General features: G+C 40.4%; 1 protein-coding gene across 2 annotated transcripts in view; it reads left to right on the top strand.

The window, feature by feature from the left end:
• Window positions 1–17,291, top strand: part of TMX4 (thioredoxin related transmembrane protein 4) — a 54,325-nt gene extending 37,034 nt beyond the window's left edge. The window contains exons 7-8 of one of the 2 annotated variants that reach the window (XM_024192883.2): window positions 9,803–9,866; window positions 12,591–17,291. In XM_024192883.2, the coding sequence (XP_024048651.1) occupies window positions 9,803–9,866; window positions 12,591–12,895 (369 nt within the window). In that variant the 3' untranslated portion in view covers window positions 12,896–17,291. Of the gene's footprint in view, window positions 1–9,802; window positions 9,867–12,587 lie in introns of both variants that reach the window. The other variant, XM_024192882.2, reaches the window with a different exon arrangement.
• The last annotated feature ends 445 nt before the right edge of the window (window positions 17,292–17,736 follow it).

Below are 17,736 nucleotides of genomic sequence, written 5' to 3'. Positions count from 1 at the left end.
ATTAAATGTTTGTTTTAATGTGTACATAGTATATATAATGGCTCTAAACTGTCTTCATAGGGCTGCAGAGAAGAAAACATGTCCCATTAATGGCTGTCTTTATACTCCGCTTGCCTTGCCAATCCCAATTATATAATTTAGAATGTATTACATTTTTAAACTAGTCTGCATGTATGTTCTCTTACTGGTTTAAATGTTGCTGTATTGTTCGGCTTTCTCAAAAGCTAAGTGGCAGAAGATGCAACAATACTGAATTAGAACAGGATAGATTGTTCACAATTTGAGAGCTGTTTTTTTCCCCTCTACCATTTTCCTGTTTAGAGGTTTAGTTTATTTCCCAGTTCTCTACTCAGAGAGGAAGTTATGGGGGTAATCTTAGTTGTCTTGGTTATTTGACAAACCAAAAAAAGATTTGCAAAGAAGTGATAGACATTTTTAATTGTTTTTAGCTCTTTTAATACTGTTTCAAAATGTAATGATCCCATAAATAGCAGTTTATTAAATAATCAAGCTCTTCTGTTCTGTAAGTTGTCGTGTAATCACACACCTCTTCCCTACTTTAAAAAGGAATCACTGATCTTGTGTGTGACCATCTTGCAACACTTGTAGAACCTACAAACACTTTCCTCCCTTCCATTCCTGTTGCAGGTTTACATATTATCCATTCTAGAGCAGAGCCTTCTTTTGGCTTCAGTAATTATCTTAGGCAGGGATCAGGGATCATTGCTTAAATCAGGTTAGTTTTTTCTTTGACCTTTTTGTCTTCGTGGATGGAGTAAAAATATTCTTTTAAATTGACTAAAATTAAGTTCACCTCTACCCCGATATAACGCTGTCCTCGGGAGCCAAAAAATCTTACCGCGTTATAGGTGAAACCGCGTTATATCGAACTTGCTTTGATCCGCCGGAGTGCGCAGCCCTGCCCCCCCCCCCCGAGCATCGCTTTACCGCGTTATATCCGAATTTGTCGTGTTATATCGGGGTAGAGGTGTAGTAGTAAATACCTTCACAGGATGTACCATTATATTGAAAGTTTCCATGTTTACAGGTAAATATTTTGTTGTTTTCCATATCCATCTGATTCAGTTTTTCTGTGGAAAAGATTGTGTATAGTAGGTGGAATGGAGATATATGTAGTATTGGCGTGCTTGCAGTGCCAGTATCTACCCATACTGTTGCTCAAAAACCAGAAACAGTGAAAAATAATCTTATACTAATGATCAGTTATAGTGAAAGCATAAGGTCACTTTGATGCACTCTGTGATGTTATAATTCATTAAATTTCAAGGTTTGACTTTTGGTCTTTTTTGTGGGGGGAGGGAACCTAGATTGAAAGAGGCTTTCTGTAATTTTATTGTGTATGAAGATGTTTGCTTTTAAGAGTGGTTCATAATTTCTGTTTTGATATTTTAGTCAATATTAAAACTTAATTTCCCACCGTTTCCTCCATGTGTTCCATCCTGGTTTGAGTCCCCCTTGGTGAATCAAAATCAAGCATCTGTGACTTTGCCATCTGTTGTCACTGAGCAAAACTGACACCCAAGAGTATTCTGAAATCCCCAGATGGTCTCAGAACTACAGTTGCTGAAAAAAGTACTTACAGTAGAGACTTGTACAACATTGGTAACATACCTGTATGCTGAGGAGCAGATTCTAGAGCCTCTTGTGATAACTGGGTATTCATGTTCACTTTAATTGTGAGCTCAACTGTAAAAAGTATGTGAAAGTTCATAAGATATCACAATAACCTATAATGACAAATATTGGTGGGAAAAGGGAGACAGACTGAATTAGTCCAAACTAAAAGGCCTAGTGATATAACTCAAGGACCGTGTTAAGATCATGCCTGGAAATGAGAAAATGTAAGACCAGAAATTAATCAAAATCGGTGTGTTGGATTATAAGGCCTAATTGGTGGACAAAGAATGAGGGGATGGGCTGTTCCACCCACCATTCCCTTTTGGGGTATCTCCTGGGACCCCTGGCCTTTGTCATCCTGATCCTGAGAGATGTCCTGCCCAGACCAAGCCAGAGAGAGGAACCCAGATGACATTGCCACCTCTACTGGCCCCAGCTGAATCCCAAACAACATCTAGGATGAAATGGGATTGGATTTTAACAGTAACAGCTGTAGCCCATCTTAACTAATTTCTTCGCTTTTCTCCAAAAAGACAGTTATTTTACCAACTTTGGTATCATCTAAGGGACTGTCAAACAAGGGTGTTTTTCTTCTAAAAACTCTCTCCAGATAAAGGGAAAGAGAGCGAGGGATGTTGTTAAAATGAAAGCCTTACTTAGTACTTTACATTACCAATGCTTTAACTACCTTTCCTTCTTTTCTTTATCTTTAATAAAAGGTTAAAAAGATTTTTAATAATGTATTTGCCATGGTACTAAGCAGGCCAAGGTCTCTGTATACCAAACCCTGAACCTTGTTTAACACTGCTCAGTGTTAGACAGTGACCGGGTTATGTTACACCTTTGGCTCATATATTCCATCTAAATTAATACAAGCCTTTGCAATTCTTCAGCAATGGAAAGAGACCATATAAAACTGCCTTAACTGGACAGCTGAGGATTCACCTGTCCTCCCCAAGATGGTGTAGGCAGCATCATACATACTCACCTCACAGCCCCTGGCATGGGGAGTGTGGCTGGAGTAGGAGGCATGGCTGTAGTGATGTTGTTGTACTCCAGTGACCCACTGGCATAATAAGCTTCGTGCCAAGCCGCATCGGAGCTGTTCTAACTTGTAGCAGGGTTCTGAACTAGATCCCTGTCTGGCCTAAGAGATAGTTTAAAGTCACCTTTTGGGCCTTCCCCTTAGGTCCTGAGCACAGATTGCTGGGATTGGGATTGAATAAAGGGCCCTGAGAATTTGATTATAAACAGAGCAGTAATTGTATCGAAGCGGTGTATGTACAGTACAGACCCGTTTACGTGCGAATCCGCTTAACGTGCGGTAGCGCCATGCCTCCCAGTGCTACCTATTTAACACGTGAGACTCATTAACATGTGGTACAGGAACATGCTATGTAGCGCTACAGATTTGCTCACTAACTCACTGACATAGAAATCGACAGGAAGCGCGGAGCGGAAATGTGTTGTACGTCTTTACCGCCGACGAGGGGGAGGGGGAGGGGGAGGGAAAGGGGCAGCGCTTTAAGGATGGTCCTCAGCTGCGGCAGTGATTTAAGGATCCTCAAAACGCTGCTGCAGCAAAGGACTGTTGTTAAAGCGCTTTAACGTTGCTGCCCCTTTCCCTTCCCTTCCCTCCCCCCCCCCGTCGGCGGCCCTGCCGATAGGGACTGTACTAGCAGGGCTGCTGACGGTGGAGGCAAAAAGGGCAGGGACATTAAAGCACTGCCGTGGCAGTGCTTTAAGGATGGTCCTTTGCTGCGGCAGCGCTGGGCCACCACGGCAAAGGACCCTGCAGCGCTTTAAGATCCCTGCCCCTTTTGCCCCTCTCGGCTGCTGACGGGCGGGGTCGGCGATTTAAAAGGGCCTGGGGCTTCGGATGCCGCTACCGCAGCAGTGGCGTCCGGAGCCCCAAGCCCCTTAAATCGCCATGGGAACCCCGGGCGGCGCGGACCAGGCAGCCTGGAAGGGCTGGCTGGGGGATGCTGACCCCTACCCCCACCCCCACCCCTTCCGCTCGAGGCCCCGCCCCTTCCAGGGGCCAGAGCCGCCCCCACCCCGTAAGTGTCCCGAGTTACTTTCACCCCTGTGTAGTAGTAATAATGTTTTTATTAGATTACACATTTGAATTTATATTCTTGCAAAGCGCCGTTAACAGATAGGCCTGCAGTATTTGGGATGCTGTGAGTACGTATGTAATCCTAGATAATTATACATGTGTATATATAGATATCTTAAGATATTTCAGCATGGCCCTCTTAACCCGCGGTCCGTTAACACGCGGTCGTGACGGCTTGACTCCTAACATCCGCGCGTAAACAGGTCTGTACTGTATTGTGTGTTTCTCTATCCTTCAATATTTACAGCACATTGGGGGCACCAGTGTATAACTGTGCAAAGATGAATGTCCCGTATTATAATTTTTATAACATTTAGATGTCTGCATGTTGTTCTAAGTAGTAAATGCACCCTTGCTAAATGGATGGGAATCAATTGGGTGTTTTTATGAGATTCACAGCTAGCAAGAAACAGAATACATTTATTACCCCAAAATGGATGAAGATGAAAAGTTTCAGCTGGTGGATCATTTGCAAGAAGTGATAAGATGATGTTTGCATTTTAAGTCACAACTTACTTCAACAGCAAAGCCTTGTTTAAAAAAACAAAAAACAAAAACCCATAGCAGGAGGTGAAAATATTCTATGCAAAAATAACTTGGATAATTATCCAGTGGATAGAAAAACTTCATAGACATTGCAAATAAATAAACCCCCCAAGCCAGCTCTTTAATGTAAAGAGCCTCACTTATTAAATGGCAATTGTTGGACATTCCTTTTTCTCCTATCCTAAGGCATTTCAACATGCCATACATAAAGGAAGCAAGAGGAAAGGAACTGTCCGTATAAATACCCTGTCTCCAGCCACTTTCCTTCAGCATTTTTTAGCTTCTTTAGAAAGAAAACATGGAATTCTCACTCATTCCTCAACTTTGAACAAATATTGTTTCATACTTTTTACTGTGAATCTTAAGGGGGGGGGGGGGTTGGGAAGAGATCATTTAGATAAAGGAAGAGGATGAAGGGGGAAAAGAGGTTAAAAAGAAAAACATTTAGCTTGAGAATCACCACTGACGCTGCAGCTTCCCAGCAAAAAGAGGACAACTGTCTGAGTCATGACCCTACTGTTTGTGTTCCTTTCATGGAACATGGATTAAAGTCTCATGCTGAGATTCACTGTAGGCTTGGACACGCGGCTTGCCTTGTATATTAACTTTACATCTCTTCTACCTCCAGAAAACTTACTGAAATAATCACTGAGAAAGCACTGCAATGATTTGATTGTGGGAACCTCCATTGATGTTGCACTTGACATCTTGTCTGAGGCGAACATGCCATTGCCCTTGCAATGTAGCCACAATAATTAAGTAAGTTCTTGAGGCCTTTCAGTGGTGCATCAACATCATTCAGGAGCCTTCTCAGTGCATGTCTGCCATCCAAAAATAGCAAAGAACAATTAGCGATTGTCATAAAAACTGAGTGCCAAAGCAGTGAATTTGATAAAAACGTTGCAACTATCATTTCTGCTAACTTGGCCTTCAGTGTAGCACAAAACGAGTAATTTAAAGACAACTGAAGTGTTTCTTCCTGGATATACTTCTCCAGACAGATTTAAGCTTGTAAATCCACTGCTAGATACTGGTAGTGAAGAAATAAAGGGAAAATGAAAGGATTAAATTTATCAACACGGCATTATTGTAAGATGGTTGTTGAACGGAGAAATATGTTCCCACTTACTGCTATTTATTCCGAGTCTGAAAAGTAACTTGCAGAATATTGTATCAAAATTGCTGATTGTAGCCCAGGAATGCAGAGAAGTATAAGGAGGTCTTTGCTCACACAACAAAAAGAAAATGAGAAAGTTGGTAACTTCTTTGATGCAAGCAACCTAAACTTTTAGTGTGTTCAACATGCTACTCAAACCTCTTTGAGGAAAAAGTAACATTAAACACTGCCCTCTACAGCACATTGTGGAAGTTAGAAGAGTCTTTGGCCACCACCCGTTATTGGCTTATTGAAAGAGGAGGATAAATACCGCAGCATCCCAGGGATAGGAATCTCAGGAAGTTGTCTGTTTGCATCCCATTCCCATAAATATGCACTGAGCAGGAGGAGGTCTTTGATGAAAACATAACCTGCATTTTACACCCAGCCTTTCCACAGAGAAGCAATGAGCTTACAAAAGCAACTGAAGACCTGAAGAAGAACTCTGTGTACCTTGAAAGCTTGTTTCTTTCACCGACAGAAGTTGGTCCAATAAAAGATATTACCTCATCTGCCTAGTCTTTGTAATATCCTGGGACCAACACGGTGACGACAACACTGCAAAAAGCAACTGAAAGACGTTTGTGAGGCAGTTGACAGATTACAGGCTGATACGACTGTTACCTTGTCAGTGGAAATGTGGCTTGATTCACCAAGAGCCTTCCTCTCCCGAGATGACAAGTTTCTGTGTCTTTAGTCCCCCTTCCAGCTCTGAAGCTCATATGTCTATTAGATTCCTTTGCAGGATAATAGTGGTGCACCATGTAACCGGCAAATGGAACAGTCATGCTGCTGTAGCTTATACCAGTGTGCCAGTTACTCCTGGGGGGATTCTGCGGGACTGCACGCCTGGAGCAAATGTCCCCTCTCCCCCATAGATTTCCTGCAGAAAACAGCAGGGAAACCGCGCGGGGACGCGGAGCGACCATTGGTGCAGTTTTTTTGGGGGGGACTGCCCCCTCCAAACAGAGGCGAGGCATGGGGGGGGCACATGGGGTTACATGCCACTGCCCCCACTCATTCCGCAAGCACAGAGCTACCCAGCCGAAGGAGTTTGTGTCTGGGCTCTGCTGACTCTGGGTCTAGTGCCAGTCGTGCTCCCCGTGTGTGCGCTGGGAGCCTTCCTCTTTTCTATTCTGTGCAACAGTGGCGCATAGGGACAGGGCCCCGGGGTGTTTCTAGGGCAGGCCCAGCCCTTGCACTGAGTCAGGGTCAGGTGCAGCCTCACTGCCGTGTCCCTATACCAGGGGAGGTGGGGGCTTCAGGGGGATCTCCCACCTCAATGCAGCCGGTGGCTTGTGCTCCCCGCTGCCATGATGGAGCCACATTCGTTTATTGACAAATAACATTTGCAGAATTTTAAATTTTTGGTGCAGAATTCCCTCAGGAGTAAGGCCTGTAGATTTGCCAAGGCATTGTGTCTCTATCTACACATGCACACATTTCATTCTTGAATGAAGATTTCTTGCCCGAAGTGTCCAAATGTCTGCTAATAGCAGATGATGATCCACTTTGTTGCCTTTAAAAATGTTACCCTAGGTAATTGAGGACCCTTAGTCTCGCTGGAAGTCAATAGGATTTAGCCTCCTAAGTCATTTAGGTGCTCTTGAAAATTTTACTCTTTTTAAAGGTTTAAGGTTTGCTTTTTCAACAAGTTCTTGATTTTTATTTTAACAGGGTTTAAAGGCCTGTCTACTCTAGGTAATTTCTTATCCATTTTTCTGCACTGGTGTTAATAATGTAAGCACTCAGGTAGATGTGATGTAGGTGTCTTTTGATATTGTCCTGTGGTGTAGATGCACCCCCAGCATCTTGGGCTTATCACTAATTGTTCACAGCTACTATTTCTGCTGTTTGGTATTTCATAGAGGAATATGCCTTTTTGTTCAGATCACTTTCCTGTGTTTTTTTTCCCTCCAGAACTTAATGATTTGCGCAGTTCAATAAGCACACTTATTTTCCCTCAATGGGACCAACTTTATGTTTAAATGTGGTATTTTATGGGTTGTCTTTTTAAGACTCTGGTAAAGGCAGCCTTCCATTTTCTTTCTGCCCAAATAGCCTTCTTAAGTAGAGCTAGTCATGAATTTTTCCACAAAACGTTTTTCTTTTAGGCAGATTTGTCAAAACCCAAACTCTTCAATGGAAAGTCAATTTTGATGGATTTCCCATGTCAAAATTTTTTTGTAAAGTTTCAGAATTGTCAAAACATCCTGTTTGGCATTTTCTAAATGAAAAGGCTGCTTTTTTGGTTTGAAATGACTTATTACATAAGAACGGCCGTACTGGATCAGACCAAAGGTCCATCCAGCCCAGTATCCTGACTACTGACAGTGGCCAATGCCAGGTGCCCCAGAGGGCGTGAACCTAACAGGTAATGATCAAGTGATCTCTCTCCTGCCGTTCATCACCACCCTCTGACAAACAGAGGCTAGGGACACCATTCCTTACCCATCCTGGCTAATAGCCATTAATGGACTTAACCTCCATGAATTTATCCAGTTCTCTTTTAAACTCTGTTATAGTCCTAGCCTTCACAACCTCCTCAGGCAAGGAGTTCCACAAGTTGACTGTGCGCTGTGTGAAGAAGAACTTCCTTTTATTTGTTTTAAACCTGCTGCCCATTAATGCAAAGTTAATATACAGTAAAACATTTTTAACAAGTCAAAATCTAAACAAAACATTTCCAGATTGTGGAAACAAGATGTTTAGATTGACCAAAATAGATTTTTTTTCGAGATTATCAGTTCACAAACATTTGAGATTTTGACTGTCCTGATATGGGACAAGACATGTTTTGAAATCTCAAGTTTTCTTGGTACAGGAAAATCATTTCCTGTCCAGCTCTATTTAAGTTGTGATCTCTATTGGAAGAGGGGAGATATTGGACCATCTCACTTACAAGTGTTTTGCATAAACTTCAGGTTTCTTGCACACTTTTCATCTCAATGTTGGCAGCACATGAGTTTTCTATTTCTCTCTGAACTATTTACTTCAGTGCACAGAAGAAATTCTATAGCGTAGATGTTAAGGAGACTATCCATGCTAAATCCAATTTGATTAAGCTTCTCTGTAAGTCTCTCAGACTTTCTTACATGGAAAAAATGTTGTTTTTAATTCGCTTTTTAAAAGCCACTGTTGTTCAGTGGATAGAAGGCAATAAGACCTGTTAATAGACACTCAAAAAGAATGATGGTTTTTAGGAAGGGAGGATCCGCTTCAAGGCTTGATACAGACGTGACTGCTGTGTAGTTCTCTGTTCAGTCATTTACTGTGAACAGCCGGACCTGCTGTTGTCCTTTGAGGTTGTAGTTTTTCTAGGTTGCTATTTAGGGTCAGATTAACTCTCATTTTTTGCATTGGTCTACTATCTACTTGCTTGTACTGGAATTATTGTAGCATGAGAGAAGCTGAGCATACAGCAATGGAAAGCTAGTAACTTTGTCAGCACCATCTCCTATTCTGCTTCCTCCCTTCCAGTGTATTTAGTATTAAGGTTTCCCAGTCTTTGTCCTCTTTATAAATTAAGGCAAGGGACTTAAGCGTGGATATTTATACCGCCAGTCACTTGTTGTTTTTTGTGCTCTGCTTCTTGGTAAGTGAGGCTATTGGAATTCTTATTGTAGGATAGGAGAAGACGAAAATGACCCATAGAATTATTTGTAAGTAGTAATTCCTTTCTGAAAGAGGTTTACCAACAGCTACCATAAGCGGAACCAATCTGAGCCTGTCCACTGCCATTTTTCCCCCCTCTGCTTTTGAAGAAATTCATCTGTTGCATTTGCCACTTTACCTTTGTGTAGATATTTGTCAGTAACCAGATGCGGAGTAATACAAATTCCAAATATTGAAATAATCCTTTACTTGATATTAAGGGTATATTTATATTTATAAATGGTTAATAAATGATTAATACATGTTCTAAGCATGTTAGATATGAGTAGAATGTGTTTATAGGTGGCTATAAGCAACCCTACTGATGGCTAATTGTTAGATTGTAAAAAAGTAACAGTTTATTAAAATGGACTAATCATTTATTATCCTTTTATAAACATTCTTAATACAAAGTGTGACCCCTTTCCTAATGTAAAATTAATCAATTATATAGAAAAAACATTAGAGCTATGCCCCTGCACTGTGGAGGATAAGCACAGCCATGACTTAGTCAGGTTGGCGCTGTCTTCTTCAAAAAGTCTTCTCATTACACGTTCACCAGTTACATTTACTGTAAGCTCATAAACCCAGTTCAGTGGTGCAAATGGACTGATATATTGCAGGGGCTGCGAGATAAGAAATGCATCCTGGTTAAGTCACTGAATTACATTTTTTCTTCTTCTACTCAGATACTGGTTTTGATTGCAGACTGCCTTTGCCCTTCCAAGCCTAGGTACAGAGAAGAAGCATCCGGTAAGCACTCGATATGCCATGGATATTCTATTTTTGGAATGATTTATACCCACTAATGTACATCGGTTTTTTTTTCATGATAAAGCTTTCCTCTAAGATTCATTGATGGCAGCTGACTAATCCTGACAACAGGCAATTCCTTCATGGATGTCTGACATGTATTTGCTGTTGTAAACAATACTGTGATTTTCATGTCCTTCCATCTGAGGAACTCAAAGCACTTCGTAAACACCAAAGAGTATAGCCTTGTAACAGCCTTATTAGGATCAGTAGTAGTAATCCCATTTTACAGACACACAAGCTGAGGCTAAAAAACATCCCAAATCAATCAGGAAATCTGCGTTAGACCCAGAAATAGAAATAGTTCCACTGATTCCCAGTTTTATGCTTATCCACAAAATTGTCTAATTTAAAGGTACAAGCAGTCTTGCTCTCTAACAGGATTTTTCCAGTTCCTAATGCACATTCTGTATACAGGCAGACATTACACACTACACTTTGGATCCACGTGAACTTCCCTCTGCAACACTTAAATGGAAGTTATGGTCACATATGGACTACAGGATTGGGTATTGTGATGATTAAAGTCACAAAAGGTGTAAAAAAGTTGGTGTAAAGTAGTTTTATAGTAGTTGATTACTTCCGTATCCAGTATGCACAGTTTACAAGTTGGGAAGTTTTCTCCCTCTTATCTCATTACCAGAACTAAATATTTTGCTGTCGTATCTTAGCTGACACTTTTTTATTGATGCTTAGGAGAGTTCATCTCAATCGTCGCTGCTAAAATAGAAGGAGAATATTCTTTTTTTTGCGAGGGGGAGGGAGGGGGCTCTGCAAAGGAGGCAGATGTACCTCAAAACATACTTGGCACAGATTTGCTGTGTAAGATGTCCTGAAAGGCATACAGTGAGTCCATGGTGGAAGGACGACTAGAACTAAGGAGTTTCTGGCTCCAAGTCCCTGGGACAATGCAGTAGACCAAGCTGCCTCTTACGGCACAAAGTGCACCTTTAATAATCTAATATTATTTCATTATCTTTGTCTGTAGTCTCAGCACATTTAAGGCCGAATTATCCCCTCCAGTATATTTAGATAGCTCCATTACTTTAATGGAAAGCAGTATGTGCATCTGAGGGTTGAATCTGCTCTTTCGAAAGGTTCAGAAACTTTTATACAGTAGATTCCACTTAATAGCAGCCCAGATATCTGGTTAATAGCAATATTTTGCTGGGAACCAATCCTGTCCCAGTGACTTTAATGTTAATGGGATTTGGATATTGGCAACGGGCATGCTGCTTGTTAAGAACATTTTTTGTTGAAGAAAGGACCCAGTTGCAGGCAGGTTTGCAGGGCTGTAGCCAGGGAAGGAAGTGCTGGGACATGTCTTTCCTGGCTGCAACCCCGCAAACTTGCCAGTGCACAGGGACCCCAGAGGAGATAAGGGGCTATGAGCTGGGAGGGAGGGAGGCTGTGGGCAGGACAGTAGCACGCAGGGGGGCTGCTGCATGGTACCTCTCCCTGGGCTCTCTGGGCTGTCCCTTGCCGGAGGGCTGCATCCAGGGAAGGAAGTGCTGGGATGTGCCGGCCCCCAGAGAGTGCAGGGGGAGGTACCGTGCAGCACTGTGGGCCTGCTGAACACCCTACTCCCTGTAGAAGGCCCCAGCATCTAGGATGCAGCCCCTCTGCTTCCCTGCCCAGCACTTCCTTCCCTGGTTGCAGCCTTGCAAACCTGCCTTCCACTTATTGACAAATGCCAGATAATAGCAACTTTTTGCTGGCAGCTGAGGGGTTGCTAATAAGTGGAATCTACTGTATATGATTTATAAAGAAGACAGTCCTGCTACCTTGTCAGTGTGAAGATTCTTACAGGAAGGTTCCACTCTACAAAAGTAATGGTGGTAGCAGTGGGCGCAAAGCAAAAATCTCAGTCCCCAATGAATATTTAATCATTAATGGTGTCTAGGTCTAGGTTTGATTCTGGAGCACCATATTCCACGAATCTTATCTTGACGTAGTTGTACTGATACCTGGAGGTAAAGACATTGATTTGTATATATGTATATGATTTATGGAATCATAAATATCTCTGTAATGTTTGTTGGTAGGTTTTTGCGTTTGGTTCAGTAGTATTGAAAATAATGAACTGGGTGTCTCAACTGCATCATTTAAAGTGATACTGCCAAGTAATTAGGTCCCACTTTGGCCAAATTTAAAACTTGTGGAGAATATACTTCATGTAATATTAAGACATTTGTCACTCTGAGAAACAATGGGAATAGTATATTTATGACGGATTTACACAAATATGTGATTTTTGTGTTTGCTAGATTGGCTCTGTAGCTGCAATTACCTAACAAAAAGCTGCTTATGTTCCTGCTAACTTTTAGGATGATGGTGGACATTCAAAGAACTAAATAAAATTGAGCTACTGTTCACTTGTAATCCATTAGGCACAAAATGAAAACAAATATTTTCCTAATAATAAGACAGACCAGTTATAGGAGGATGGAAATTATACCTAGGTTTGAGAGTACAGAGAAACAGAGTAAAATAATAAAATGAGAAGATGATGATGCTACATTAGAATTACACCAAGGATTTTTTTCATAAAGAATATTTTGCAATTTTTGCACTCTTGGGGTAGTGTAGTAACTAGAAAAGAGGCTTTAGCAGATGAGTTGTCCTATGATTTAAACATTTGCAATTTGTATTTTGTTTCAGTAGAGTTGATTGAAAGGGAGAATGCAGAGCTTACAGCAGTAGAAGAGGTGGAAGAAGCTGAAGAGTTTTCAGCAAATGAGTTAGAAGAGGCTGCAGAGGAAAAGGAGGACATTTCAGATGGGGAAGATGGAGCCAAATCAAGTGAAGAGGCCAATTCAAGTGAGGATGGCTCAGAAGAGGACTCTGCCGTTGATGAAGGATCAGGGACAGAAGAGACAGAAGACATCTGTGAACCACAGCCAACTGATTCGGAGACCCAAAGCTCAGTAAGGCAACGTAAAAGCCAGGTGGCTGACAATGGACTATAGTTTCCTTGGTGTTTTCCATAAACTCGGACCAAAGAAATATCTGGGGCCCTTCTGGTCTGCAGCTGAAGCCAAACACTTGATTTGTAATTTGTGTTTACGTAAAACAAAACCTCTGCTCTGCATCAGTTGGCTTCTTTCTTCTTTCTTTTTTCTAAGCCAATGTTTGCTCATAGACTTTCATTTTTATAAGCACGCCTTTATATATTATGTTAGCCATGACAATCAAAATCATAAGTATGATTTGATCTGCTTAGAGACTTAAGGAGCGGGGGACATGACCACGGGGATGAAAGACTTGGTAATGAGATGCTGCTTGTTCATGCTTGTGCTCCTTTGTAGACACTGTTCTAAGCAAGATGAGGCAAGAGAATTTGAATTCACAAACCTCAAGAAGTAACTTAGCAGGAGTCTTGATTTCCTTTTCTTTCTGTCTGAATATGTTCCTTAAATGCCATAAGACCATCAGGCACATCATAAAAGAGCAGACAGAGGCATCTGAATGGTCTTCCATTAAAACAACTTTGTGTTTGGTGATTTTGCGTTCATCAACTCAACTGAAACACCTTCATTATGTTGCTTTTTTCTCGTTTTTTTTTCTGCTGAATCGTTATTTTGAAACTATACCATAATATTATAACAGTGACTCGTTTTATTCTGTGCTTGAAGAGCACCCAAAGCTTCTCAACTGTTGATTATTCAAAGGTATAGTGCACAAGTCAGGCTTATATCAGCTGGTGATTTTAATCATTTAAGGGGTTTAGATCACCAAAAACCTTCGGCTATGGAACATAAACAACTAGATGCTTAAAGTGACATTGTTGAACCTTGGTGGTTGAAAGGGAAATGATTTAGTGAGAGCAAGGAATTTTTGCCAAAGTGTAGCCTTTTTCCTTTAAGATGTTGCAGTGAGAAGTAATTGGGTCTAAGACAGTAAATGCCATATTTCTCACCAGTACAAGCTAGTCATATACAAAGAACTTCAGTGTTATTTTTTTGCTGTTTCCAGCCCAGAGTAGTTGGCAGTCAGAACTGCTTTAGTAATATTAACTGAAAAATCACTTATAGTTTCACCTCTAGTGTGCTGGCTTTAATGACGGAAGCAGTGGGAAAAACACATCAGGAAATGAAAGAAATCGTTTTTGGTTACACGGCTATCTTTTGTCTACATAGACATGCATCTTTCAAATTGCACAAAGCGGAAATGGCTCATTAGCTAATCTGCTGACAACACCTCCTGCTGTCGAGTTTATTCAAGAAATCCGCATTTTATTCATTTTAATTGGCATGACTTATATTAAGAATTTTTTTAAATAACCACATCCCATTAAGTGAATGAATATCTGAAGGATAATCCTGTACATTCCCACTTTGGCAGCATGCTGATCCAGATTGCACGATAAGAAGCAGAAAGGTTGTTTCCATCTTTCGTACTGCATATTTAATGACCATATTGCATAAACCCGGCCATCTAGCATTAGTCTCTTCATTTCCTTTTGTGAGAAAAAGGAGTATTCTGTGAGATTAATATGGTTGCCCCCTGGTGTTAGAAAAGGGATATTACCAGTGCACAAAGGTGATTTCTTGGAGACAATCAGTCTTGACAGGGCCAGTTTATATCCATCTTGGGAGTTGTTTTACTGTTAATGCGAAGATTTTATTTAGCAGAAAGCAATCTAACTTACTGTGTCTCGCTGTTTTTTAAATGTTTCCAAATGTACAACATTTGTTAATCTAGTATAAATCCTACAGTCATAGGGCCTGATTCTGGTCTGTTGTACAAGTGTAAAGCAGGTGTAACTTCACTGAACTCTTGAGCATAAAGGAGATCAGAACTGGGGCAGTACTTCCTTCTGCATATACTCAGATATTTAGACTGTTCATACGGCCATGAAGATTAGACTCTTTTCTCCAGCCCTCTGGATTATAGATAGATGCAGCGAAAGTTCTTAAATAGATATGATGGAAATTAAATTGTTGCAGTGCACTAAAATGAGAACAGATGGCTTGACTTGCCTGGACACAGTCCCCTAAACTTTCAGAAGTGGTGCTAAACTGTGCAGCTGAGGTCCATTGTCTTTAAAGCGATACAGTCAATGTAAAAAATTACTTTTTGCCTACATCGGTTGCAAGATTACTGTAAATGGAAAAGATTGGGGGGAGAAAAACCATGGTCGTGCATTTAACAGAACTGTATACTCTATTTCACGATTTCCTCTATGTAGTCAGTTTTCCTTGTGTGTGTTGGTAATTCATACAGCGAGATGGGAAAATATTTTAAGAATAGGAAAATGAAATATTAAAATCACCAAAACTGGCTAGGACAAGCAGACCAAGTGTCATATCTTCAGTGACCTGACTAGGATTCAAGTTGATGACCTCTTCAATGAGTCATGGATTTAAAACTCTGCTTGACCCTGAAAATATAGGGGATTGTGTCCATCAGGAATTCATTGAAAACATTGACTTGTGTTGTATAAAAAGAAAAAGGCATTTCCTACAGAGTAGAGTCCTGAGGTGTTCCCAAAAAAGATTTGGAGGGAGAGAAATGTCCATATTAAAAATGTCAAAAAGTGATGGCAAAGATTTAAAAAAAAATAAGAGCTTAAAGTTGGCCTCATAAAGTCTTCTTGAGGCATCTAAATTAGAGGCCTAATTTTCAAAAGTACAGAGCATCTAGCACCTCCTAGTGACTTCAGTGCAGGATGCTAGGTGTATAGCCTTTAAAAAATCTTCCTCTAGCTTAGCTGCCTAAGAATTAAGTGAGGAGTAACTTTATAGGCACCTGTTTTTGAAAAGCTTGACATCCCGGTGTTGAAAAATCTGTTAATCTTGCAAAGAGTTACACCTCTGTCTGCATTAACTAAGAGATCTGAACAAATTATATAACAAGCTTATTGCCATACAAGACGCAGGGATTACAAGATGTCCTGAGAAACAGCAAAACTTTAATTACATAAGCTAATTTCTGGAGTCCCTTCTGTTCAAGTAACTCCCATTGAAGTCAAGGAGCGTGTCACATGTTGTTTCAGGTTTGGGCTGTAGAAAGTGTTCAGTGAAAACCGAAGTCTAAAGAAGACATGAAATCTCAGTTCTGTTGTAGATGAAGGGACATAAAGCAAGTGAGACTCGTGCCTGAACAGCAGATCTTTAGGCACGTAGCAAATGGCAGCTGTTCATCTCCCCCCCAGTTACGTTTTGTGTGAATCTGACATTCTGTTTGAGTGATGATACATTCATTTTAAGGTGTTTCAAACATCAGGCCCCATATATGGTGGCCCCTTTATTTCCACACTCCCACTAATAAGGAAGATTAGTGCTAACTTTGGTTTGACAGTTGATCTCTTGTATTGCAAATGGAGTTGAAGTACAGTGGGTCTGAATATTGTATTTATAGAACACTTCAGTTCTCCAAGTGCTGTACAGACATTAATAACACCTCCTCAGCTTTAAGAATGTCATTTTTCTTTGTCAAATAGACTTGCAACAAAACAGTAGTGACTCTTGGCTCATGGAGGAAATCTACTGTTTGGCTTAAGTAACAGGTGGTATTAAAGGGCATTATAAAGGGCAGATTTCTCCTTAATGATTAATGTGGTAACTGTGCAATAATAGCAGTGTCAGTCCTGAATAATATACGGAGGGCTTGTACCTTTTCACTGAAAAATGTCTTCTTAACCTTAAGTCATGTTAGTATAGTACTGAAATGTTTACGTCAGTATTAGACTTGCAATTTTAGCATCGTCTGTGTTTCTGGGTTATTTAAAGGATTAATACCTCTCATTTGTGCCAACTGAGAAGACCGTTTGTCATCTCATCACCTCCGTCCTCTGTTTTGATTCATGTTACAGAAGTAGAATTTGTCCTTGCATTTGGAATATAAACAAAATGTCTTTGAAAAGAAGCTGTTGTTCACACAATTGGCTGAAATGGTTTGAGTAAATGTAGCACCGTTAACGCTGGTAAGATCTGCTGATGGGGAGGGCAGACTTTCAAAGGGTGACTAGTGATTTTGGATTCCCGGTTTAGAGACTTACTTTTCAGAGGCTGGTGCTCAGCATGTTCTGGAAATCAGACCCCCTGAAAGTGGCACAACATGAGCATCCAAAAAGTGAGGCATCCACAAACCAACAAGTCAGTCTTGAAATGTTAAAGGCTACATTTCTAAAGAGGGCACAAATGAAGCTTTGCCTTTTCTACTTATGCTTCCGATAAACTTTCAAGTGAAATACTAACCTGTGTAAATCTTCGACTATAATTACTCTGTTGGACAACATTTTTTGTTACATGGCTTTTTCATGGAAATGTTATGCAAAATTACTTTTGATACTAAAAAATTCTGCGAATTTAAGCCATGGGTATTTGTACTGGAATTCCATATAAAATTTTTTATTTATGATCTGGTTGTGGCTAGTTTTTATTTTTCAGCACAATTACATTTGATTGAAGAATCACACTGTGTCTCAAGGTTGATTTGCAAATAGTTTATAAAGGATTAATAAATTAAGATGTTTTAATAAATGTTTAATCAGTTGTTAGTTTTACAACACCTGCTGATGTTTAAAGCCATCTATAACACATAGTGGTGGTTATAACATGCTTGTAACATTTATACATCATTCTTAACCCTTTAGGTGTACCATAGATATGAAATCTGACCAATTTAATACTACATTCTACTTACAATTGTCTCTGCAAACCCAATTATGAAGTTAATAGAAGAATTTTCCTTAACCAAATTCAGGTATGGAAATAAGAGAGCCTAAGAACTAGTTGTTTTGGTAATTATTTTTAAAGCAACAGATTTTGTAATCCCAAATGGCTCAGTATATGGAGACGTAAAA

This window comes from Terrapene carolina, unplaced genomic scaffold (genome assembly GCF_002925995.2).
Source record: "Terrapene carolina triunguis isolate 2854851 unplaced genomic scaffold, T_m_triunguis-2.0 Scaffold132, whole genome shotgun sequence".
Classification (NCBI taxonomy): Eukaryota; Metazoa; Chordata; order Testudines; family Emydidae; genus Terrapene; species Terrapene triunguis.
Note: the sequence above shows the minus strand (reverse complement) of the source record. Positions and strands in the feature narration are given on the sequence as shown.